Genomic DNA, 24,344 nt, shown 5'->3' with positions numbered 1-24,344 from the left:
TCTCTCTCTCTCTCTTTAAAATAAATAAATAAATAAATAAATGACAGACACTGATTGCCTGCTTCGTTGTTTAGATTTACTTTGTTGTTGCTATGCTGAGGACCAAACCAACTGGACCCCATACCCATCCCAGAATTGTACACTTTAAGGTGCTTACTTTGTTATGTGAATTCCACACCAACAGACTTTTTTTAAAATAAATTTATTTACTTATGTGGTGCTGAGGATCCAACCCAGTACACCTCACATATGCTAGGCAAGAACTCTGCCTCTGAGCCACAACCTCAGCCCTTCCTCCCACAGACTTTTAAAAAGCTACTATCAGAGCTGGGATATAGCCCAGTTGGTAGAGTTCTTGCCTCCCATGCACAGGACCCTGGTTCAAACCCCAGCACCACAAGGGGAAAAAAAAAGCTAATGTCATTCTTTTAAATGCAAAAATGCCAATTATGAGGCCAGGTGTGGTGGCCCTGAGAAGGAGTTCAGCAGTTCAAAGCCAGCCTCAGCAACAGCAAGGCACTAAGCAACTCGGTGAGACCCTGTCTCTAATAAAATACAAAATAGGGCTGTGGGGGCTCAGTGGTAGAGTGAGTGCCCCTGAGTTCAATCCCCTGTACCAAAAAAAAAAAAAAAAAAAAAAGCCAATTGTGAATTTTTATGAAAACACAGAGCCCATTCACAAAGCAAAAGAAAACAAACGTGAAAAAAATTCTACAGATTTTACTAGTTTGTGATCTACTGTTGAGAAAACATTGCTGAGAAAAACCAGAGCTGAGAATAAAGAAGCGGGTGGGGGGGCCGTGGGGGGGCTCAGCGGTGGAGCACTCTCTAGCACTTGCGAGGCCCTGGGTTCCATCCTCAGCACCACACAAAAATAAAGTAAAGGTATTGTGTCCACCTACAGATCAAAAAACCAAAAAGAAGCCCTACCTGGTTCCTGGAGCGGCAGCATCCACGGCGCCCAGCGCTACCCAGGTACGAGTGACTCTGCCGAGATGCAGTGGAGGCGCACAGCCTACGGGCACACATCGCCCTCGGCTGCCAGGTCTTTCGGGCTCACTGGTCGCCAGGCAGGTCCCCGGAACCTCCGCGGGAGCCCGCGTCCGATCGCCCACCGGCCCAGCGCACCTGTGCGCTGGCTCACACCTGAGCGCCCGCCGGCCACGCCCCCAGCGGGACCCTGGAGCTGGCTCCGCCCGCGAGTGGCTCCAGGCCCCGCCCCGGGTCTCCGCCCACCGCAGTCCCGCCCCGCGGGCTCCTCCCCGGAGGCCCCGCCCCTGACTCCGCCCATCGCGACCCGCCCCGCGGGCTCCTCCCCGGAGGCCCTGCCCCTGCCTCCGCCCATCGCGACCCGCCCCGCGGGCTCCTTCCCGGAGGCCCCGCCCCTGACTCCGCCCACCGCAGTCCCGCCCCGCGGGCTCCTCCCCGGAGGCCCCGCCCCTGCCTCCGCCCATCGCGACCCCGCCCCGCGGGCTCCTCCCCGGAGGCCCCGCCCCTGCCTCCGCCCATCGCGACCCCGCCCCGCGGGCTCCTCCCCGGAGGCCCCGCCCCTGCCTCCGCCCATCGCGACCCGCCCCGCGGGCTCCTCCCCGGAGGCCCTGCCCCTGCCTCCGCCCATCGCGACCCCGCCCCGCGGGCTCCTTCCCGGAGGCCCTGCCCCTGCCTCCGCCCATCGCGACCCCGCCCCGCGGGCTCCTCCCCGGAGGCCCCGCCCCTGCCTCCGCCCATCGCGACCCGCCCCGCGGGCTCCTCCCCGGAGGCCCTGCCCCTGCCTCCGCCCATCGCGACCCGCCCCGCGGGCTCCTCCCCGGAGGCCCTGCCCCTGCCTCCGCCCATCGCGACCCCGCCCCGCGGGCTCCTTCCCGGAGGCCCCGCCCCTGACTCCGCCCACCGCAGTCCCGCCCCGCGGGCTCCTCCCCGGAGGCCCCGCCCCTGACTCCGCCCATCGCGACCCGCCCCGCGGGCTCCTCCCCGGAGGCCCTGCCCCTGCCTCCGCCCATCGCGACCCGCCCCGCGGGCTCCTTCCCGGAGGCCCCGCCCCTGACTCCGCCCACCGCAGTCCCGCCCCGCGGGCTCCTCCCCGGAGGCCCCGCCCCTGACTCCGCCCATCGCGACCCGCCCCGCGGGCTCCTCCCCGGAGGCCCCGCCCCTGCCTCCGCCCATCGCGACCCCGCCCCGCGGGCTCCTTCCCGGAGGACCTGCGCCTCCCAGGCTTCCGACTCTCCGGGTTTAGTCCCCGGCTTGGAGCCAGAGCGCCGCGGCCAAGGACGCATGGATCGCGAGGCGCGGGTGCTGTGCGCGGCAGGAGGCTTCGGCCGGACTCGGCGCCTGCTGGCCGCCGCCTCGTGGCTGCCCTGCGCGGCACTGGGGCTGGCGCTGAGCTCGGAGCCACTGCTCACCGCGCGGCCAGCGCACCACTGCCGTCCAGACCCCGCGCTACTACCGCCCTCACTGCGTGCCCTGCGCGGGCCGGCGCTGCTCGAAGCCAGCGTGCCGCGCCTGGGTCCCGCGCGCGCCCTGAGCCCGTGCCTGCTCCTGCGCTACCCGGTGGCCGGCGCCCGCCCGAGCTCCGCGCTCGCGCCAAACGGCACGCGGTCCTGCACGCGCGGCTGGCTCTATACGCTCCCCTGGCCTGATGCACAGCCCGGTCACCCAGGTGCGCCCGCCCGAGGGGTCTGCCCAGGAACGAGCGGGGCAGGGACGTGGGTGGTTTGGGGGTCTTCTGCCCTGCTGCGGGTCCCTCCCTGTGCCTTTGCCGGGGTTCTCACTGGGGCTCTCCCGCCCCCTCCCGCCGTGCGGGTGCAGCAGGTACACCAGGACTCTTGGCCACCACTATGCGTGGGCTACAGGCAGGAGAATTTAGGCTGGAGGTGAAGGCAGGGGGGCGTGGGTGGTAAGCAGGGCCTGGAATTCAAAGTTCCAGGCTCGTTTTGAGCAACTAATGGCTTTGGGCCAGGTAGGTGCTGGGACCTACCCGGACAGGCGGTTTTGAATGGAGTGGGCCCCAGTACCACTCCAGAACAGGCGGTTTTGAATGGAGGGAATGGCTGTCAGTTTCATTTCAGAGGGAGATCTGTGTGTGGGCTCAGGGTTCTGGGAAACGGGCACCCTTCCCACTAGCCTGCCTCCCCTCGGCAGCCCTCTTCACCCGGAGCAGTGGCCTCAGTGGGAGGGAACAGTGGCCACATCTCTGAGGGCCTGCCTGGGTCCCTGAAACTGGTGGGGTTCTGCTCCTCCGACTCCCAGCGTCCCTCTTGCTGGCTCCTGATGGATCCATGCCCCTCACCTTCAGAAGGGTCGGGTTTTAAAATAAAAACGGCCTAGCAGGACCCCCAGGACTGTTAGCCTGGGGAGAAGAGGCAGGAATGGGAAAGGGGAGGTCAAGGGCCCTTGGCTGCCGGCAAGGAAAAGCCTTGAGCACTCTCCGCCCGACCGACCGAGTTGCTCTTGAGAGCCGGCAGGGCGAGGGCAGAAGGGTGGGCAGGACGTGGAGCCCGAGGCCCCAGGCCCTGTGTATCACTGGGACAGTGAAGGGCCGACAGGGCCAGACGTGGGGGAGGGTGGGACGGCGCTTCTGGGAAAAGCAAAACCTTAGGGCAGGAAGATCCCCCCACAGATGACTTGGGGCTGCATGTAGAATCTTGGGGACCCCAAGGCATTGCCACCGAGGGCTCAAATCAGAGGTTGTTCCAATTCTAGGCAAAGACCACCAGAGTCAAAAAAGCTGCTGTTTCATTTCCAAGTTCCTTGCCCTCTCCTGTCCCCAGAGAGGGTTCTGGGGCTCCCAGCATCTTGTACCCCCAGCAAGGGCGAGTCCTGGGCTGGTCCACAATGGCTAGTGTTCCCCACAGTGGGACCTGGTGTGTAAAGATAGCTGGAAGGTGCCGCTGGAGCAGACGTGCCACTTCCTGGGCGGGCTGCTAGGCTGTGTCCTTCTGGGTGCAGGGTGTGACAGGTGAGACCCTGCCCTTCCTCTGCCCTTAGCTCCCAGCCTGTAAGGTGCACCCTGACCCACACCAGCATGTGTCCCCCTGCCCACCAGGTTTGGCCGCCGGGCTGTTTTTGTGGTCTCCCTGGTGCTGGCCACAGTCCTAGGGGCCAGTGAAGCCCTGGCTGCAGTTTCCAGACCCTCCTGGCCCTGAGGTCTCTCCACGGGGGCACCTTGGCAGGGCCCTCCTTGCCCTTTATGTAGCTCGTGAGTAGTGTGAGGGGCTGCCTGGGGAGGGGCAGTGGCCAGCACAGGACCCACTCTGGCACTCCCTGAGGACCCTCCTCAGGAAGGCAGTGGCCACTGGTGTTTGTTCCAGAGCCCCCAACTCAGGCTGGTGACAGGTGGCCCCCAAATCCAGCTCCAGACAGCAGTACTCCTAGAAGCCTTGGCCTCAGCCGTCTTTGTCTGCCTAGGCCTGGAGCTGTGTGACCCCCACACCGCCTGGCCTTCTCCATGGGAGCTGGCCTCTTCTCAGTGGTGGGCACCCTGCTGCTGCCTGGGCTGGCCATGCTGGTGCAGGACTGGCGCCTTCTGCAGGGCCTGAACGCCCTGGTGACTGGATTCCTGCTGCTCTTTTGGGGGTGAGTACTACAGGGGTTGGGCAGGGGCCGCCCTGGGGGCCAGTAGATACCTTCTCTGTACTTCCATTCTACACCTGCTACTTGGCCACAGCACAGGGTGACATCCATGTCCCCACAAGCCACATCCATGTCCCAACCCCTTTCGGTCCAGGGAGGGCACTGGCTTTGCTGCTCCATCATGGAAGAGGTGAGCAGGCCACAGGCATCCTTGACCACCCTGCAGGTTCCCAGCTCTGTTCCCTGGGTCTCCCTGCTGGCTTCTGGCCACGGGGCAGGTGACCCAAGCAGGCAGGATTCTGTGGCACTTTGCAGAAGCCAGCGGCCTGGACCCTGATGACAGCTCCTCAGAGGAGAACTCCCTGGCTACAGGTAACGCACTAGCCAGGGAGTGGCCAGGCAGGGGCTAGAGGACGGAGGGCCTGGGAGGCCCCCTGCCCCTCTCACCTGCTCCCTCCTCTCCCTGGCCCAGAGCTGGCCGCGCTGTCTGCAGGCAACCCGCAGCCCCAGTACCACTCCATCCTGGGCCTCCTGCACACCCGTGTCACCTGGAGGAGCGGGCTCATCCTGGGATTCAGTTCGTGAGGAGGAGCAGGCCCAGGGTGGGCCAGGGTTTGCAGCCACCCAGGGGAGGGTGTTTGGTGGATACAGCTCTGCTTCCCTCCAGGCTGACCGGTGGGGGCATCAGGGCCGGCTTCCTCCGCAGCCTGGCCCCAGGCGAGCCTGCCTTCTACCTGCCCTATTTCCTGGAAGCTGGCCTGGAGGCTGCAGCCACCGTACTGCTGTTCCTGACGGCAGATCGCTGTGGACGCCGCCCTGTCCTGCTGCTGGGCACCATGGCTGCAGGCCTGGCATCCCTGCTACTCCTCGCTGGGGCTCAGTGTGAGCTTGGGGCCCAAGCAGGCCACACAGGGGTCACTGGGTGTGGGCCAAAGGTCTGACCTGGTCGTGGTGCCCACGGGGAGAGGCACCGAGCTCCTACTTTCCTATTCCCTCCATCCCCCACGTAGACCAGGGGAAATCAAGGCCTGAAAAAGTGAAGGGACCAAGAAGATCCCTCATGACAGCCAACTACTGCTGTCCTGCCTGGGCCTGGCCACCTGTGCCCGACACAGTGTAGGTGAAAGTTCAGAGGTCAGGCCTAGTAGGCTCTGCCAGCCTCGAGCAGCCAAGGCCGGTTGGGGCTGGCATGGGAGAATCCTCTCCACAGGGCCATCTAATCTAGCACAGAAAGGAAATAGTTCAGACTTTGGGGACAGTTCTCAAATTGCAAAGGAAGTAGCATGAGCAGAGAGGCTACAGGTGGACAGTCCCTGAGCTGTGTTTCTGGCAAGACTCTAGAATCCAAGCTGTCTGCACGGGAGGGTATGAGGGAATGGACCCCCATATGCCACAGTGAGGGGGGCATCGGGGACGGAGGGGCCCTGAGGCGTCGGGTCAGAAGGCCTGGGGGAGAGCCCTGAGGACCTTGCCCTTTGTCCCCAGACCTGCCAGGCTGGACCCCACTGTCCCTTTCTGTCCTGGGGCCCCTGGCCTCCCAGGCTGTGTCGGTGCCCAGTGTTCTCTCTGCAGCCGAGGCCTTCCCCACCGTGATGAGGTGAGTGCAGAGCTGGCCAGCAACGTGGAAGGGTCAGCCGGACAGAGGCCTGTGCCCCCGCCATCCTGCACCTGAATAGGGCCATTGAGCGCTGCCCTCCTGGATGACCGGGGCCACCCACAGGAGGACTTGGGCACAGCTTGGGAAGGAGGTGTGGGGTGAGGAGCCTTCGAGGGTGGCAGACCTCGGGCAGAAGAGAACAGCTGGTCACGTCTGCTTCCCGGAGCCGCACCTCCAGCTCTGGGAGGCCACCCACTCCCTGCCCAGGGCAGTGGTTGGAACCCCAGCACACTGGGGACCCGGCTGCACCCCATGCTCTCTCCCACAGGGGAGCCGGGCTAGGCCTGGTGCTGGGGGCCGGGTTCCTGGGCCGGGCTGCTGCCCCGCTCACTGACATTCGTGGCCGGCACGGCTTCCTCCTACAAGATGCGGTCTTCACCTCCCTGGCCATCCTCATCCTGCTCTGTGTCCTGCTGCTGCCCGAGACCCATGGCCGGGAGATGCTGACCACCTACATGGTCCCCGCAGTGTCCACCCCAGGACCACCTGCCTCTGCTGCTGCCCTCCCCTTCGGGATGAGCAGCCACACTGCCCAGCAGCACTACTGTTGCTGGGGGGGGCCTGTGAGCCAGGACAAGGGCCACAGCTGAACACCCCCACGGGCTGACCAGAGCTGCCACAGCGAGGCAGACACATCCCACCAAGACCGCCAGTCAGTGCGGGCAGGGAGGCGGTGGACACAGCAGGAAGGGGCCCTGGACGGGCCTCTTGGTCTGGGGGGCTGGCTTCCTCTCTTCCGTGGCCATGCCACCAGATGGGCAGAGGCAGCCATGGAGTGTGGCGTCCACCAGGTGGGCAGGGCTGGCCTGGTGCCTTGACCCACATGGCACACACTCTGGCCTCACCAGGATGGCCAGAGCAGGTCAGGCCTCCCACCTCCCCTGCCCCAGGCTGTGGCTTCCTGCCAGGCACAGCCTGCCTGGCAGAGCCCTGTTCTTGGGGACAGGGACCCTGGTGCCCTTGTGGGTATGGTGGTGCGGGCACTGACCGAGCACTGGATAAACTAGCCAGACTTTAACTCTGATTCACCACGAGGCTCTTGCTTCCATACAGAGGAGAGGCCTCCAGGGGGGGCAAAGGTGGGGTGACCCCAGCAAGGATGGGAAGCAGCTCCCCAACTCCAGCAGGAGGGTGCCACCTCCTGCCACTCACTCCAGACTCCAAGTGCTGTCCCCTCACACTCATCCTGCCTTGGGAGAAAGGCCAGAGGAAGTGGTCTGGTGAGGTCGCCTTTGCCATGAATGGGCTCCCTGTCAGCCCTGAGGTTACACTTTGGTCTCTGGGTGCAGATGCCCCCAGAAGGCCCCCTCCCTGTCAGGTGGCCACATCCAAACAGCACATTCCACTCCTGGCCTTGGTTCTCATGGATGCCCATACATGTCTGCCAGGCGGGCAAAGCGGGGGCCCCAGTCCCTGAGGTAGTCATAGTCCTGGTCCTCGTCACCATGGCTGGACAGGATGGAGCTCAGCGTTCCTGCCACAGAGCCGTCCCCCTCGTAGTCATATATGAGAGCCGTGTCATAGGGTGGCACGCTGGGGTCAGTGTCCGCAGCCTCCAGGCCCTGCAGAAAGGCCCACAGAGCTTAGGACGGCAGAGGCCAGCTGGGAGCTGCCACACTCTTGTCGCAAGCCAGGGGAGGTCTGCAGTAGCAGAGCCCCCAGGGCACAGCAGGGTTGAGAGGGCAGTCCTCGGGCGGTAAGGTGGAAGGAGCCAGCCCTGGACCACGAGCAGCTGCGAGTCACTCCTAACAGCACCAGCACTGTGCCTGCTGCTGCAGGGTGACTGAGTTTGCTGGGGCTTTGCATGACAGTGAATAGTGGACGTCTCCCTGCATGGCCCCGTGGCTTTGCATGTTCTGGGCATCTTGCATGTAGCTTGGGAGTATCCAAATGGCTACTGTGATGTCTCAGCTGACCATGAAAGCAGGCCCACGGATACTGATACCCACCCAGCACTGTAGTGAGCCAGAGAAAGTCCAGCCTCTTACCCACCACTGTAGTGAGCCAGAGAAAGTCCAGCCTCTTAACCCACACAATGAGCTTCATAGATGGAGGACAAGGGCCACCTGGGTCCAAGTCCCAGCCAGTAGATGGCCAATCTCCCTTTGTCACGTAGAGACTGACACCACACTCCACCCCCAATGCTAAGCTTGGAATGTGCCCACCCGGCCTGCTGGCCCTGCTGCAGCTCAGGCTTCCCCGAAGCATGTCCAGGGTCCCACCAGTGAGTCCTCTCTGATCACCTGCAGCCCGGGGGCTAATATCCCAGGTGGACACACAGTGTGGAGACTGAAAGGCCGGTGAGCTCACACATATGTACCTGTGCATGTGTGCTCACTCAAGGGTGTGCGTGTGGGCATGCACAGTTCCCCCTCTGACCTCCACACTCCCCAGGGCCACCTACATCGCTGATGAAGCTGGCCATGTCAGCAGGGCTGGTGGGGAGCACGCGGTGTGGCTGGCGGGGCACGTGGCCAAAGGGAGCATCACGGCGCAGGGGTGGCCGTCCCAAGGGGAGGCTCAGAGCAGGCAGTTCTGTAGGGTGGCGCAGCTGGTTTATGTCGTAGGCATCCTGGGAGCACAGGAAGTGCGGTTAGGGAGGCACCGGGCGGCTCTGGGTGCCGTCCAGCGGCTGGGAAGGGCCCCATTCCTTGGGGAGCCCCGGGCCGGGGCTCAGCATTTCTGAGCCACCACCTTTGCTCCACTGACCTGGTCCTCCTCCCCGCCTCCCTGCTCGTCGTAGTTGAGGATGTTGTCCCGCAGGTCGTCCTGTAGCCCGCGCAGCAGACCCTTATCCCGCGGCGGCTGCTGGAACCGCGAGCGGAGCGCCGCGAGCAGGACCAGCACTGGGGCGAGCGGAGGGCGGTGACGTCGGGGCTGGGTGGGAGTGTGGAAGTCCACCCGAGGGAGGGCGGGGCGGGGCCCGCATGCGGATCTAGGGGAGGGGCGGGTCCGCCTGGGCGGGGCACTCACGTAGCAGCAGGATGGCACTGGCCAGCACGATGGCCAGCGCGCCCAGGCTGACGCCCGCGCCCCCGGCCCGCAGCGCAGCGGCCCCCGGCAGGCAGGCGCCGTCGGGCCCACAGCGGCACACGGTCACGTTCAGTGGCTGCTCGCGCTCCTGGGGCGGCTGCCCAGAGTCCCGGAGCAGCAGGCTGAGGCGGTGCAGGCCCTCAGGGATCTGGTGCCGTGGCCGCAGGCGCGTGTGGCTCACTGGAGAGGGCCACTCTGTCAGCAGAGACCCTGGGGCCTCCCTACGTCCAAACAGCATCCGAATCCCTAGGCCTCGGTTTCCCGTCCACCCACTGGGCATGAGAAGTCTGAAGATGTGGCCAGTGTCGCATGCCCTCTGGGCACCACCAGGTCCCAGGCCCTAGCTAGGGGACTCACCGTTAACCTGGCTGAGACTCCAGTTCCGGCTGAGCTCTGGGAACCTGGGGCTCAGCTGGAAAAGGAAAGGCGCCCCGTGTGGGGGCAGGTCCTCATCTGTGGCACCCAAGAGGAGGCCAGGCCCCTGGTCCGGTTCACTGCACAGGCTGCTGGGCGATGGAGGGGCCAGCACAGGTGCATGGTCGTTGACCTCCACAATCTCGATGGAGAGGGTGCCTGTGCCGGTGCTGGGTGGAGAGCCTGCAGGCAGGCGGCAGTAGGCTGGGTGCCCTGCCCCAGCCCACCACCCACCCTTTGGGTGGAGCCCTGGGAGGAGAGAGGCCCGGCCAGGCCAGAGAGCCCTGAAGCCAGGCACAGGGTCCCACTCACCGTCATCCAGGGCCAGGACGATGGCCCGGTACCAGCCGTCCTTGAGGAAGGGGGAGGCGGGGCTCAGCACGCGCTGGGTCTGCACCCTGCCTGTGGCTCTGTCCACCTGCAGCCAATCCTCGGGATCATAGTCCTTGGAATAGCTGTGGTGGAGAGGAGTGGAACCTACCAGGACATCCTGGCACGGGGTCACACAGACGTACCCTGCAGACCCGACGACAGCCATGCACACATGCACCTCTCGTGTTGCACACACGCACACCCCCAGGCCGGGCATATGCACCCACAACAGCACTCAGGGGCCTGGGTGCAGAGTCCCTTCCCCAGCCAGATGAGGAAGCTGAAGCTTCCAGCAGCTGCCCAGGGCCTTGAGAAACAGCCTTGAACTGAGTCCTGGTCAGTGCCAGGTGTGTACAGAAGCCCGTGGTGGCAGACAAGCACACTGGGCCAGGTCAGCAGGGGGTGAGTTAAAACACTCCCAACCAGGCCTGCAGGAACTAGGGCCCACCAGCACAGACAGAGTGGACATTCAGAGGTCACTGGGAACAGACTGTGGCCAGGTCCACAGGAACACCTAGAGCCCTGCCCCGCCCCCGGGGACACAGCCCAGCAGGGCCCCAGACCCCACGGGATGCACACGGACAATCTCTCCGCCTCTGCCTCAGAGCCAGGGCAGCGCACTCACACCTGGTCCCCAGGGACCCAGCAGGCCCACCTGATTCTTTGCAGCTGCTGTGTGTCAGGGTCTCTGGCAGAGAAGAGGGCCACAGGGGTTCCTGGGGGTGCCCCCTCAGCCAGGCTGGTCCGCAGTGGGCTCTCCGGGAACACAGGGGCCTCGTTGGTATCCTGCACCCTCACGCTGACCCTGGCCTGGCCCCGCTGAGCCCGGGGGGCAGCTGCCTGCAGTGGGGCCTCGTTCTGCACAGTCACCATGAGCTCATAGTGCTCACGGCTCTCGTGGTCCAGGGGCTGTGGAAGGAGCAGAGGCCACCCACTCTGGGTGCAAGTCCAGGCACCTAACAGGGCTCCTGGGGGGCACTCCTTGGGCCCGTCCCAAGAGCATGTGTCCCCTTCATCCCCTTTTAACCTTGACAGGTCAAAACTGTGCAGGACTAAACGCCTCAAAGGACAATACCAACACCACAAAATGAACTTGTTGGGGGTGGTGTGTCCGTCTGTGTGTCAGAGCAGACCACAGCCGCCCAAGGCCAAGCAGACTTCTCTGTGCAGGACCTGGGGGATGGGATCAGCTGATGCTGAGCAGACACCATCCTGGCTCATGGTGGGCCCTCCCTAAGTAGGTGCGGCCTTGAGAGCAGAGCGCTTTGTCTCTGAGGACAAAGAAATTCTGCTTCCTGAGTGAGTTTCCAGTAGCCCCAAAGGCACAAGTCAGTTTCTTGCAAATCAGTTTCTTTCTCCTTCCTCTGATTGAACCCAGAGGCCTGCATATGCTCCACCACAGAGCTACAGCCCCAGTCTCACAGAAAGTTCTCTAGTGCACCGACGTTGAGATGTGCCTGTCCACAGACATGTGTGCACGTGCACGCGTGTTTCTGTGTGGCTCCTGCTGCCTCTGCTTGCCTGGGAGCACTGGGACTGACACAGGCAGCACACAGACGTGGACCACAGTCATGGAGACAGGCGACTGGCAGCTCCCTCGGCCTGCTGCCCCGGGTCAGGGTGCCCTGGACCCTGGAGTCCCAGCAGGCTCTGCCCTCCTCTCACCCCAGGACGCAGGCGAGACCAGGAGGTCAGCAGACACTGCAGGAGGAGCCCAGGAGAGCTCAGGACGGGGCGTGCAGGGTGCGGGGTCCACACCTCTGCCAGGGCAAGGTGTGCACGTGACGGGGGCCCTCACCTTCACCACTGACAGCACGCCCTCGTTGGTCTTGGGGTCAGTGCGAATGGTGAACTGTCCTTCCGGGTCCCCTTCCAGGATGGTGAACCTGGCCACCCAGTTGGGGGAGCCAGGTAGGTCCCTGTCTTCCACCTCGAGGCGTCCTACATCCACTCCACTGATGGCCTCTGCAGCCTCCATGGACAACTAGGGGGACCAGCTGGTTACTCATGGCTGGCCATGCCATGCCACCTCCCTGGGGACACCTTCCTCCCTCAAGCCTGCTCTGCCACCACCACCATGTGTCCTGGGTTGTTTCCAGAGTCACTATCCATGTGTGCCACCTTCCCCCAAAGGACAGGGCTGGCTGCTCCCCCAGGAGACGCTCCTTGCTTGAGCCACGGTCACACATGGCCACTTCTCCCTGTCCCACTTGCAGCGCCTGTCCTGGTGGACCCTCACACTCGGCCCGGGTTCCTGGCTCAGGACCCTTCTGAGAGGCAGGCCAGCCCCACCCAGGGCCAGTGGGGCAGGGGCAGCACCTGGTCCCTGGTGAACTCGGGAGCGTTGTCATTGACATCGTCCAGGGAGATGATGGCGGAGGCCGTGGCGGTGAGGCCCTCTCCAGACATGTCGGCCACCTGCAGCGTCAGGTTGTACACGGCCACCACCTGGGGACGTGACATGGGCTAGAAGATCTGGCTGGCTACCAGAGGACGGGAAGGGGCGGGGGCCAGCTGCCTACAGGCTCAGCCTGTGCAGGGACCTGGTGGTGTCAGAAGTCCCAGCCGGCTCTGGGCACCACCAGGACAGGGGTTCAGCACCATCACCGGCCTTGACCTCTACCCTAGCCTGTGAGCGGACCAGGGGTCAGCTGTGGTGTGGGACCCACTGGGCACAGAGGGGCACTAATGAATGGGTCCCAGGCCAGAAGCCTGGCTGCCAGGGCAGCAGGGTCCCACAGAGGAAGGACAGACAGACGCTGTCAGTCAGAGTGAGGGACGAGCACAGTGGGCCGCACTGAGGAGGAGCCCTGCGGTGGGGGCAGAGCACACTGCAGGTGTCCCCACCCCTGGGGCCACACTGAGGAGGAGCCCTGCGGTGGGGGCAGAGCACACTGCAGGTGTCCCCACCCCTGGGGCCACACTGAGCTGGAGCCCTGCGGTGGGGGCAGAGCACACTGCAGGTGTCCCCACCCGGGAGGCACCCACAGGCTGTGGGCACGGCCTCTGCTGCCTGGTGGATGCCCCAGACAGTTCCAGAGGTGCCCACAGGAGTCCTCCAGGGTCTGGGCAGCTTCCTTCCTCTGCCTTGGGGGGGCAGCTGGGGGTGGGTAGAGCAGAGGCCTGGCCACCTCACCTCGCGGTCCAGCCCCACTTGCACGGTGCGGATCTCGCCCGTGTGCTCATCAATGCTGAAGAGCCCGGGGCTGCCCTGCTCCAGGATGGAGTACCGCAGCGCCGCGTTGTCTGTGTCGGGGTCGTCGGCATCCGTGGCCTCAGCCCTGGTCACATAGGTGCCTGGGGGGACAGGGAGGCATGGGAGGACGCCCCCAGGGCTGCCGTGGGGATCTGGACCGACAGCTGCCCACAGATCAGGCCTAGAACCTGCTGCCCGCTGAGGCTGACTGCGCACACGAGTCCTCTCATCCAGGATGCCCCGCTGGCCCTGCAGCCCACCTGGACTTGTGAACTCCACCACTGAAGGACGGTGGGCAGCTGGTCGCAGAGGCTCAGGTGCCAGGTGAGAGCAGCACCCTGGGGAGCCCAGCCCCAGGGAGGCGTGGGTACAGGGGTGCCGAGCAGAGCCAGCACTGACGAGCCCCGGGTGCTAGCTCGCCAGGGCCTGAGGTGCTGCGACTGACCGTGGCCCGGGGCAGGGCCCTGCTTCCTGATTTACCCACAGTTCCCTGCAGCTCAGGGGTATGAGCCTTAAGCCAGGGAGGCAGAGTGACAAGGACAGGCTTCCACACACCCTGGGGCAGCTCAGCCAGCAAATCTTTGCTGTGCGTGTCTCAAGATCCACGTGTTCAATGCACGGTGGCAAATGTCAGCCACCATCCAGCCCAGGAGGGGCCACACCTGAGCATACAGAGCTCCTGACCAGGTAAATGCTGGTGAAGCCATGGGCAGCACTGGGCAGGTGTCTTGGAGCACAGGCTGGCATCCTGGCAGGCCTGGGTGCTCTCCGGCCAGCCAGGTTTCTCCCATCAGGACATCAGGACAATGGCCAAGGGTCTAGAAGGACCCTGTGTTTGGAAGCAGCGGGGCCACTGGGAGCTGGCGTGTTGTGTATGCCCTGCACACACACGGCCTCACACCCGTCCGCGCGTGTTACAGACACAACTGTTAGAGAGGCCCAGACAGCAAGTGGCTCGGTGGCCCACTGACCACATCTGGACACAGTGCTGGAGGGGGGGTGTGCAGAACAAGGGCTCCTCGGGCCACAGAAGCAACGTGGGAAGCTGGACACACCTGGAGGGAGCGCCCAGATGGCGGGGAGCCGCCTGCCAAGTGGAAGGGGGGTCCAAACCACCCTCCCCACTACCCCAGGTTCAGGGGCCTCCAGTGAAGGACGGAGCTGGGAGTCACACAGGCTCCACCCAGAGAAGAACTGGCACCCACCTGCACCCAGTGACAGGTTGATCTCTGCCCCAAGGCCACAAGGTCACCCCCCAGGAACACAGGGCCCAGGTCACGTCACCACCCCAACCCGTGCTCCAAGACGCCAGTGTCTAGAGGAACTAGAGGCTGAGAACCTGATCCCATTAAGAGGATGGGCACCGGACTCCAGGGTGGAGCTTGCTAGTGGGTCCTGCAGAAGCAGACCCTGAGCTGCCTGCTGCTGGGGTTAAGGGCCTGGGCACCCAAGCCCACCCTGCAACTCACCCCCAGGGCATCTGGGGTACACTGATCCTCCTCTTTCCATAGAACAGGAGCAAGACAGCCACAAAGACACAGAGAAGAAAAGAGCTGAACTTTCCAGGTGGGGTGTGCCCGCCTGTGATGGGGGAGGCCGAGGCAGGAGGAGCTCAAGTTCAAGGCCAGCCTCAGCAATTTAGCAAGACCCTAAGCAAACTCAGTGAGACTCTGCCTCAAAATAGAAAGGGCTGAGGATGTGGCTCAGTGGTAGAGCATGCCGGTTCAGACCTGGAACAAAAATAATCAAAGAGCGAAACCAAAATAACCCAAAAAAAGGACAAAGGGAACAGAGCTGCACCTGACGGGTTCCCAGGACAGGGCACGGCCAGGGCCAGCATGTGGCCACGGTCCCAGGAGCCCCAGATACAGGGTCTGGGCCCTGCTGCCAGGGGGGTCTCCCTGAGCACACAGGAAGGGTGAGACCACCACGCACACAGGCGAGGGCACCCACCGACAGACAGCGGGGCGTGGGGACTGGCGCAGCACCCTGGGAAGCGCCCAGAGGCCCTGCATGCTGAGGCCCTTTGGTCAGTCACTGAGGGGTCTGAGCAGAGGCCAAGGCCTGGGAGGCCCAGGCTCACCCAGGACCCCACCCAGCAACTGCCTCCGTGTCCGCAGGTGACCACCAGGCTGAGGCTGGCAGGCAGCTCTGGTGGCCGCTGAGTAAGGTGCGGGGCCTGGTGGAGGCAGGGTGGCCCGCAGCCAGGTGCGGAGCTCGGAGAGGAAGGAAGCCAGGGCCCAGGGCCACCCGGGGCACAGACGTGACCAGCACCCTCTGGTCAGGAATGTCGTTATTTTGCAGGGCACGGTGGTCACACCTGTGATCCTGGCATGAGGACAAAAGGCTGAGGCCAGCCTGGCACCTGAGGAGACCCTGGCTCATGGGGTTGGGAGGGAGATTCCGTGGTGAGCAGCCAGGTTCAGTGCCTCGGGAGAAGGAGGGACCTCGGGGACACCTGGTGAAGGCTGTGGAGCAGGTGGGGTATGGAGGGTCCTGGGCTCTGATCTCGGTTTTGCTGCGAGCGTTATTACTGACGCACGCAGAAATGCCCGGTGCCAGGTCTGCTGGGCAGCTCAGGACACGGAGGCAGAAAGAGGAAGAAGCTGAAACGCTTCGCACGTCCTTGTGATGTGTGCGCAGGGATTCCCTGAAACTCTCCTGCAGGCGTGAGATTGTTCCAGAATTCAAAGAAAAGCAAAAAGTTATCACTTTGAATCTTGAAAAGCAAAAAATGGTGTGAAACAGAATCAACGTGGGCTGACGCCAATCTGCAGGCCGGAGGCTCCCGGGGTCTGGCCGTGCTGGGGAACCTCTGGGCACATGGGCAGTGGGCTACGCGGGCTGAACCGACCCTGAGAGGTCCCTTTACGCCGTGCTGGGCCTGAGCCCAGGGCCTGGTGCACGCCAGGCCCAGGCTGAGAGGCCAGCTCAAGGAGACCCTGCACTGAGGGCCTCCTGACGGCCTCTCCTCGGTGGCTGCCGGGGACCTGGCCGGCCTCACCTGGGGCGGCGCCCTCCAGCACGTGACCCGTGAACGCCTCCTGCAGGAAGACGGGCCGGTTGTCATTCTGATCCACAACCACGATCTCCAGGTCGGTGGGGTCCTCCAAGGTAGATCCTCCCAGGTCCAGGGCAAAAGCCCTTAGCTGTCCACACAGAGGGCAGGGCTGGCGCTGCAGGCCTCGGGCCATGCAGCCTGGCACCCTCTGGAGCAGTGAGGCCACGAGGCGAGGCACGTGCTGCAGCCAGCGAGTGTCCCCTGAGGGGGCTTGCCGTCCCCACCGCCCGCCTCCCCTCTTGCCCGACCCCAGGAAGCCACAGCTGCCCACGTGTGCCCGGAGCAGGGCCCCACCAGGCTTCCAGCCCCTCCTCCTGAAATGACTTCCAACTCCCCTGCCCACGCGTGTGCCACCGCCTCTCGTCCTTTGGAGAAGGGCCTGCTGCGATTCCCAGGTTAGAGGACTCTCCAGGCTGGCCCCGTGGCAGGCACCTCTCCCAGCTCCTTGGGGGCCAAGGAGGGGAAGCACTTGAGGCCAGAAGGGCAACACCGAGAGGCCCTGTCCCCCCAAATAACACGTGCTCTCCCAGGACCCCCTGCGTGGGAAGCCAGCCAGTTCTCACATCTGGGGAAGGATCCAGGAGGAAAGCGGCTGGAAGCCCTTCCCCCGACGGCCCGCAGGGCACTGTGAGGGTGGCCGGCTGCCGTCTGCCGGCCGCCAGCCCACCTGAAGGAGGCCCTCACCTTCCTCTGCGGGGTGGCCCCTGGCCAATCCCATCCCCAAGAACAGTCACCGCTGCGAGGACTGACTCGTGGGGATTCTTGAACGTGTCCACCTCACCAGATGGAACCAGGACTGTCCACCCTCTGGAGGCCCACCCAGCCCCCACAGGCCCTGGGCACACCCTCTGTGAAGTGGGAACACCTCAGGCTGCAGGACGACGCCCCAACCCACCCCCGACGAGCTCAGGACCCAGCCGGCCTCGGCCTGCCAGAGGCTGAGGGGCAGGCCCACCCTGAAGCGGTCGGTCTGCTCCCTGTCCAGCATGGCGTTGAGGAACACCCGCCCAGTGAACTTGTCGATGGAGAAGACGCCGCGGGGCTCCTCGTCCACGCCGGGCCCCTGGATGCTGTAGATGACGCTGCCCAGCTGCTGCTTGTCCGACTTGATCTGCAGGCGGGAGAGGCTGGGAGAGGCCCGCGGAGACTGCCCCCAACCCTCAGGGTCCCCCAGGGAGAGAGGGTGGGCTGGAGGGCAGCCTGGCATGGCCCACAGTCCTGAGCCCTGTGCTGGGCCCAGCCCCTGAGTCTGTGGGGACCCCAGGACCTCCTGGGGCCTGTGAGTGAAGGACGAGAGAGGGGGGCCTTCCCGAGCCCCTCCCACTGCCTGCTGGGCCCGGTCAGCAGGACACCTTCAGGGAATGGGGACACCGGGTGCGTTCGCCTCCAGGACCCACCGGGATGAGCCAGTCTCCTCCAGGGCCTCTACCCTCACCTGCACCAGGGGGTACGGGAGCCGCTTGTGATTCTCTGACACGCTGATGGGCGGGATGACCCAGGCTCTCCGGACGCGGCCCAGCGCAGACGCGGGGCGCCAGGGGTACAGGGTGCTGGGCTGCAGCCCAGCTACCCCCTGGGACAGGCCAAGGCTCTGCAACCAAGACGAGCCACGGTCAAGCGGGAGGCTCTTAGTGGGAGCTTCCTCACCACCTGGCCGCATCCCTGGAGGGCACAGGTGGAGGGCCCCGCAGGCACACCCCCAGGTGCTGAGCCCCAACCCCCAGGAATCTGGGCCACCTTCATGGTGGCCCCAGCCCCTGGGGTTGTCTCCTGGTAGGTGGTTGGTAGGAGGGTGGGGGCATGAGGGGCCCCACTGCGCCCAGAGCAGACTCAGGTGCCCCTGGCGGGGAGAGGGCTCAGTGGGGCCCAGGAAGGGTCCTCCTAGGCCCTTCCACTTTGTGCCCAGCCCTAGCCAAGGTGGAGCTGCCCCCAGGAGGACGTGGCTGGGAGAGAAGGGGGAGGAGCTGCAGCGGGTGGGCATGGAGCTTGGAGGGCAGGGTGGGCAGGGTGGGCAGGGCACCCTCCCACAGGTCGGCCTTTAGAGGCAGGGGTCAGGGGGGTGACATGGCCATCCTCCCACAGCTCTGAGGGGCAGGGGGGTGGTGGGTGCAGGGGGGCTTGGCCAGGTGGGGGCTGGCCGGGTTTGGCTCTGTCCTCCCCGAGCACTCAGCAGGGCAGGGGCACGCAGAGGTCACCAGCCTGCCAGCTCCCTGCCTGCGGGCCTCGGCCTTCTCCTCTGGTCGTCCCTCCCAGTCCAGTAGCACGTTCCCTGATGCTGGAACTTCCTGGGTGGGAGCGCCCCACGACCACAGCTGGGCAGGGCCAGGAAGCCCTGGGCTGGGGCCCGGTGCCAGCGGGTGCTGTGGTTTCAGCTCTCTTCAGCAGAAGTGGCTGCACCAGGCCAGGTGCCCAGCGCTCGCATGCCCAGCCTCAGCAAGGTGGCGGAGGCCTGGGGTCCACACCTGCTCTCCCCAGCCTCTGCCCTTGTCGGCAGGACCTGGGGGCTCCCTGGGAGGAGGCCCAGGCTGCTGCCAACCTGGCTCTCTGCCTCCACCAGGGCAGGAGGGTGCCCGCCCCAGCGCCCTTCCTGGGGTGGCAGAGGGCAGGGACCTCCCGGGCCCTTCCACTTTGTGCCCAGCCAGAGCCAAGATGGAGTTCCAACTGTGCCCGCACCCACGGAGGTTCCTGCCAGGTGTGACAGAGGCGTCAGCAGCCCTGGTGAGGACTCACAGGTGACCTGCCCCCCTCCCCTCTGTGACACGGGGAGCATGGGGCAGAGTGGGCCAAACCAAGGTCACCCTCCTCCCTGCAGGACCACCCTGTCAGCACTCCCTCCTAACAACAGGGGACAGTGCTCCCTGCTGCCACCCTCTGGGTGGGTGGACGCCCGGCACCCTGGCTTCCCCTCAGGACTGCAGTCTGTGGGGCTGGGACACGGTGGGGCCTCAGGAGGACAGCACCCGTCAGTGCCCGGGGGCTGCCTTAGGGCCAGGTCAGGAGGGAGAAGCCGCAGAGCAGGTGACCTAACTGTGACCTAATGGCAGGTGACCCTGCAGAGCCAGGCCTAACTGTGCCTCCTACGTGCCTCCTGCGCCCACCCCGCCGGCAACCTGTCCCCACCCAGTGCCAGGGGCTCCATCCTGCTCGCGGCAGCCCTTGCCTACGCCCTGTGCTGGCACAGTGACACATGGCAGCAATATCCCAACAGAAGCAGCCTCCCTGGAGGCCTGAGCCCCCACTGGCAGGACCTCAGGCCCCTCCTCCAAGGCCCTTCTGGGGCAGTAGAGCTGCCAGGGCTCTGGTCCTTGCACCCATTGCCCCTGGGAGTCCAGAGAGGAGTGGACCCTCTTCGTAGAAGGCAGGCTGGCGGGGACAGGCCAGGGTGCTCAGGCCTGAGGCCTGTCGGCCACTCTCCCGCCCCAGAGGCACTCGGAGGCTGACAGATGGCAGTGCTGGCCTCTGAGCCTGCCAAAGCTGGCCAAGCACAAGCCACCTCCAGGTCAGGGCCACATTCCTGCCAAGCGCCAACCTGCCTGCCCGGCATGGGGGTCTCTGTCACAGCCTCGATGGCACAGGCTGTTCCAGAGCCTCCCTGGACCAGTTTAGGGCTGGGACCTAGTGTGGGCCCTCCTCTCCTTTGTCCCCCGTGGTCCTCACGACCCCCATAAAGCAGGTGACCACCCACGTCAGCTCCATCAGTCTGACCCCCTTGGTTCAGAGGGGCACGCTCAGCAGGAACCTGGCGACCGAGGGGCTCAGGTCTGTGCACACTCACATGGCGGGGGCCACTCGGCCCTGCCTGGGCTGCCAAACCTGGGCTGGTGCCCCACCCCGCCAGCTGCCTTGCTGGATGCCCACTGACTTGCCCTGGCCACAGCCCAAGTTCACAAGGTCAGCAAAACCACAGAGCCCTGGCAGGGCCGCTGGCTCAGATCAGAAGCCATGATGGGTGTGGGTGGGTGACTAGTGGCCAGCCAACGCCCGCTCCCAGGGGCATTCGAGCGGCTTACTCCCTGTCCTGCCCCCACAAGACGTGGCTGGCTGAAGGCAAGGCCTGGGCAAAGCCACATGGACACAGCCAGCTCACAGAGACCCTGCACCTGGGGCAGGGGGCAAAAGGGACATTTTGTGGATGTGTGCTCCTGGACTGCTGCCCACTCCTCTGTTCCCCACGCCAAACCAGATCAACAGACATCATGGACCCTCTTCCCAAGTAGGTGCCCACGATACCCCCAAGCTTTGACCTTGTTCTTAGCCAAGAGCCTGGACAGTGTGGAAGCCCTGGGAACACCAGGACCCTGCCCCAGTCCTAGCTGCTGGGCCAACTCCCTACTGGACCAAGCTCCTGCCATGTGCCAAGTGTCCGCTCTGGCTAGGCAACTCTGCTGAGAGGCAGGGACACCAGCAATTCCTGGTGACCTGAGGGGAGTGTGTCCAGCCCAGCCAGGCCCTGAGCCTGGACAGAGGTGCTGGGCACTGGGGAGTAGGACCAACAGTGAGAAAAGAGAAAGCCACATGCCCCTCCCTCTCAGCAGAGTGGACAGAGCCCGTGGCCTCTTGGGCTCCTGTAAGCCACTGTCAGGGGTCCAGTGGTGGACAGGAAAGGAGAAGAGGGCCTGGGCTGGCTGCACGCGGCCTGGTATGTCTGGCTCTCTCCTCGGTGTGCGCTGGTGGAGCAGAGGGGCAGCTCAGTCACCCGCCCTGCACAGCTGAACGCCCTAGCGTGGGCACGGGTGGGGGCTTGGGAAAGGCACAAGAAGCCCTGGTCCTGCCTCCCCACAGCTTCTCGGGCCGAGCCCCCCCCCCCAGGCTGGAATCCATGGCTATCCTGTTCCTGGATGGCCAGCATGTCAGGAATGGCCCAGCTGTTGGCCCGGCCTCTCCCCTGCGAGCCCCACCTCTCCAGCTGCTGCAGGCTTCAGAGGAGGCTGAGGAGGGGTGACAGGGCTGGCAGCTGCTCTCTCCCATCAGCATGGCCCTGCCCCCCGGCAGCACAGACCCCGCAGGGCCCACACCACAGAGCCGCCTGCCTTGGGCGCCATGTGGAGCTGGGTGGACAGGCCAGTGGTCGGGGGCAGCTGAGCAGGCCTGCCTGCCCTGGGGGGCACCAGACCTGCTGTGGGGGCTCTGTCACTCTAACAACCCTGGGGCCCCATGCCCAGACTCAGGGGAGGGCGTCCCGGGCAGCGTGTGGGGTTTCTGAACCATCTGTCTCCATTCCCTGTCCTCCCCCAGCAGGGTAGGGTCCCAGGTACAGGACCAGTCGCTAGGGACAGCATGCAGTGGGCAGGGCCGACAAGGGCCAGTGGTGAACACACAGTCCAGCCCCCTGCTGTCCCCTGGGGCTCAGAGTTCAGGTTCTAGAGGGGTTGCGTGTGGAGAGAGCTGGGACCCACTGGAGACAGCCCTGCGGGTCAGGACTGGCCAGCCTGGGGCTCGCAGAGCTGAGGGAGGAGTGACAGGGTCCTGGCCCCAGGACCACATGGCTGGACCAGGTGGGCAAAAGTCTGGAGCTGAGCAGGTGGGGAAGGTGACAGGGTCCTCAGATTTTGGTGGGTTGGAAGCACCCCTTAAACAAGAGCTGACCAGGCACGCTGCCCACTGCCCCTGCAGGAAGCTCAGGAGGCCTAGCCCCACTGACTGGTTCTCTACCCCGACCTACTTGGGGGCCTCCCGCTCCTGAGCAGGGGGTTTGCAGCAGGAGCCTGGGACGAGGCCTCTGGAGTGGGAAGCAGAATCCAGCCCAGCCTCTCCCCTGGGGCCTGGGGCCTTGGAAAGGCTGATACCCAAACCCAAGGCGCTGGACCCCAGGGTCCTCCGAGCCAGCTCCAGCCTTGGGGGCCAGCAGAATTTCCCTGACAGCAAGTGGGGCATGGGCACTGAGCAGGAAGCTGTCTGTGAGGAGACTCCAGGGTGTGCAGGCATCCAGGCCTGCAGAGAGGCAGGGTATCCATGCCTAGGGCTGGACAGAGGCTGGAGGGTGAGGTCTAGGCAGCCAGGCTGTGCTGGGCTGCTGTCTCCATGCAGTGAGGTGTGAGGGCCTGCAGCGGGGAGGTGGCTGGAGCTGAGAGGCTAGTGCCTGTGGAGCAGCTGCTGGAGGGGCTGACTGGCCAGGCACCTGGTCAACTGTCAGGGTCTGAAACCTGAGCTGGCCAGCCAAACTGCAAGGCTTATGAGAATTTGAGGGAGCCCGGAAACCCCTGTGGTGGGTGCTGTGAAGGGACCTACTCTCCTCACCATGTCCAGCACCCCGGACCACCCTAGAGCAACCCCAGTGACTGATGGTGAGCAGTGCTGGCCCTTTGTGTTCACACCCTTCACATCTAAGAGGCAGAGACTGTCCACAGCCAGGTCCCAATCATGCTGGGCCCTGGGCTCTGGCAGGGGCCACCGAAGCCATATCCTCGCTCTAGGCTCAGCCCAGTGCCACTAGCAACCTAGAACACGAAAGAGGTGACCCAGTGGAGGGAATAGCCAGAGTGGGGAGAGCAGGCCAGAGGCCTGTGTGCCTGCCACCTGTCCTGTGCCCAAGTTGGGGAGACCAAGGTACCATGGGTGGACAGAAGTTTGTGGCCCTCAGGCCTGATCCACTCCAGCAGCTGCAGAGTTTCCAGGGAAACAATAGGCACTCCAGCTGTCCCACGGTGGGACACAGCCGCTATGTGGACAGGCTGTGTTAGGACCCAGCTCCCTGGCCCAGGCATTCCTGCAGGAGAGGTAAGGTCCAGGCCAGAGTTTGGAGAACAGAGCCTGCAAATGCTGGTCAGGGTTATGGGGGTGGGGGGTTCAGTCCCCACCAACACCTGACTGGGACTCCTGCTGCTCCCAGCAGAAGATTGGCCATGGCCACCCCGACAAGGGGGCAGGTTGGAGGAGTCTCTGCCCTGCACCTCCAAAGGGAAGGGCCGATAGGTGGTCTGCACCTGCCCTTCAGCTTGGTTCCCCAGTACTGGCCAGTCCACTCTTTTTCCAAGGGAGGCAGGTGGCACTCCCTCTGGGAAGCCCTGGCCAGGGTTATCCCACCTCCCGCAGGGCCTTGCAGAGTGCGACCCACCTGGGCACCCACCCCCAGCCGGCAGCTCTCAGTCCCTAGAGGATGGCCAGGGCCAGTGGTCCTGGAGAGAAATTGCAACGCACGCTGGGGAGGAGGGTCCCTGCCGTGGGCCACCTTACCTGGGACAGCAGCCCGAGGGCAAGGAGGAACGTGGCGTTCATCGGGGCCAGCCAGAAGCTACCAAGGCAAAAGTGTCCGGCTCGGCGGCGGCCGGGGTGGCGCCTCCTGCTCCAGACTGAAGAGCGCGGCCCGGCTGAGTGACAGCACAAGTGCCCGGGCGGCCGGCCGAGGGGCAGCACGTGTGCAGTGGGGCGGGGCCAGGCAGGAAGAGGGCCGGGCCGGAGCCTGAGTGACAGCACGTGTGTGGTGGGGCGGGGCCTGGCGGGAGAGAGGCGGGGCCTAAGTGACTGTGCGGGTCGTGGGCGGGGCCTGGCGGCGGAAAGGGCGGAGCCAGGGCCTGAATGACATGTGGGGGCCTGAGCTCCAGAGAGGCAGGGGTTCCGAGGGCTGTCTGGAAAGGACTCAGGAGTGGAAGGGGAAGGAAGCCTGTCAGGGAAGGCTGGGGTTGGGCGGCTGGTGAGGCTCAAGCCGTCTTCATTTCCAGGATGCTCCTGCCTGTTCCCCCGCCTGCAAGGCTCCTTCCTCCACCATCCCCAAGGCTTCCTTTGCTGATCCTTGCCTTCAGGGTTTTGGTCCAATGGCAAGGACCTCAGCACCGGTCAGGAAAGGCCCCCTGGGGAGGTGAGGGGTGGCTATGGGGCACCTTGGGGCTCATTTCAGGCAGAGGCGCGATCCCACGAAAGGCTTGGATGGAGTGGGAGGGAGGCTGCAGAGGGACTGGGCCTGTGGTGCAGACGACTGCTCAGTCCAGGTCTCACCCCACAGAGCTGCAGAGACACCCTAGTTGCAGCTCGAGCGGCCCAGCCTCCACTGAGCTCTCCTTGGCTGGCTCCTGGACCTGTCTGCACACCCGTGGGCATGTCTCCTT

The 24,344-nt window shown here is 64.6% G+C and overlaps 3 protein-coding genes across 4 annotated transcripts; 2 read left to right on the top strand and 1 right to left on the bottom strand.

The window, feature by feature from the left end:
• The first annotated feature begins 1,889 nt into the window (after positions 1-1,889).
• On the top strand, positions 1,890-4,436 carry LOC144370959 (putative solute carrier family 22 member 31). Its single transcript, XM_078032834.1, has one exon. It carries the CDS (start codon positions 2,272-2,274, stop codon positions 2,872-2,874), a length of 603 nt encoding a protein of 200 aa, XP_077888960.1. The 5' UTR covers positions 1,890-2,271; the 3' UTR covers positions 2,875-4,436.
• Slc22a31 (solute carrier family 22 member 31) lies at positions 2,942-8,117 on the top strand. Its single transcript, XM_078032918.1, is given in 12 exon segments — positions 2,942-2,956; positions 3,852-3,955; positions 4,043-4,113; positions 4,116-4,169; positions 4,172-4,195; positions 4,405-4,416; positions 4,419-4,572; positions 4,796-4,941; positions 5,042-5,150; positions 5,237-5,451; positions 6,055-6,166; positions 6,495-8,117. Coding segments are annotated over 12 exon segments (1,338 nt in total). The 3' UTR covers positions 6,817-8,117.
• Positions 7,246-23,791, bottom strand: Cdh15 (cadherin 15). Of its 2 annotated transcripts, none has more exons than XM_040279540.2 (14): positions 23,476-23,791; positions 17,738-17,893; positions 17,198-17,413; positions 16,246-16,390; positions 13,182-13,342; positions 12,365-12,493; positions 11,844-12,029; positions 10,701-10,954; positions 9,986-10,128; positions 9,617-9,856; positions 9,200-9,439; positions 8,936-9,072; positions 8,631-8,798; positions 7,246-7,788 (listed from the first exon to the last, which is right to left on the bottom strand). In XM_040279540.2, the coding sequence occupies exons 1-14, from the start codon at positions 23,515-23,517 to the stop codon at positions 7,588-7,590; spliced, it is 2,418 nt and encodes an 805-aa protein (XP_040135474.2). In that variant the 5' UTR covers positions 23,518-23,791; the 3' UTR covers positions 7,246-7,587. The 2 variants fall into 2 exon arrangements, with proteins under 2 accessions (XP_040135474.2, XP_005335475.2); XM_005335418.5 differs by having other exon boundaries at positions 17,258-17,413; positions 23,476-23,660.
• Between the last annotated feature and the right edge of the window lie 553 nt (positions 23,792-24,344).

This window comes from Ictidomys tridecemlineatus, chromosome 15 (genome assembly GCF_052094955.1).
Source record: "Ictidomys tridecemlineatus isolate mIctTri1 chromosome 15, mIctTri1.hap1, whole genome shotgun sequence".
Lineage (NCBI taxonomy): Eukaryota > Metazoa > Chordata > Mammalia > Rodentia > Sciuridae > Ictidomys > Ictidomys tridecemlineatus.
The sequence above is the reverse complement of the archived record's forward strand: the minus strand, read 5'-3'. Positions and strand labels throughout refer to the sequence as shown.

What these genes read in the sequence shown, in the direction of transcription:
- Cdh15 (XM_040279540.2), bottom strand. Translation starts at nt 23,517, where the DNA reads ATGAACGCCACGTTCCTCCTTGCCCTCGGGCTGCTGTCCCAG. An exon ending in CCCTCGGGCTGCTGTCCCAG is followed by an intron (nt 17,894 to 23,475) that starts GTAAGGTGGCCC and finishes TCTTGGTTGCAG; the next exon opens with AGCCTTGGCCTGTCCCAGGG. An exon ending in GAGGCGGGGAGGAGGACCAG is followed by an intron (nt 8,799 to 8,935) that starts GTCAGTGGAGCA and finishes CTGTGCTCCCAG; the next exon opens with GATGCCTACGACATAAACCA.
- LOC144370959 (XM_078032834.1), top strand. Translation starts at nt 2,272, where the DNA reads ATGGATCGCGAGGCGCGGGTGCTGTGCGCGGCAGGAGGCTTCGGCCGG.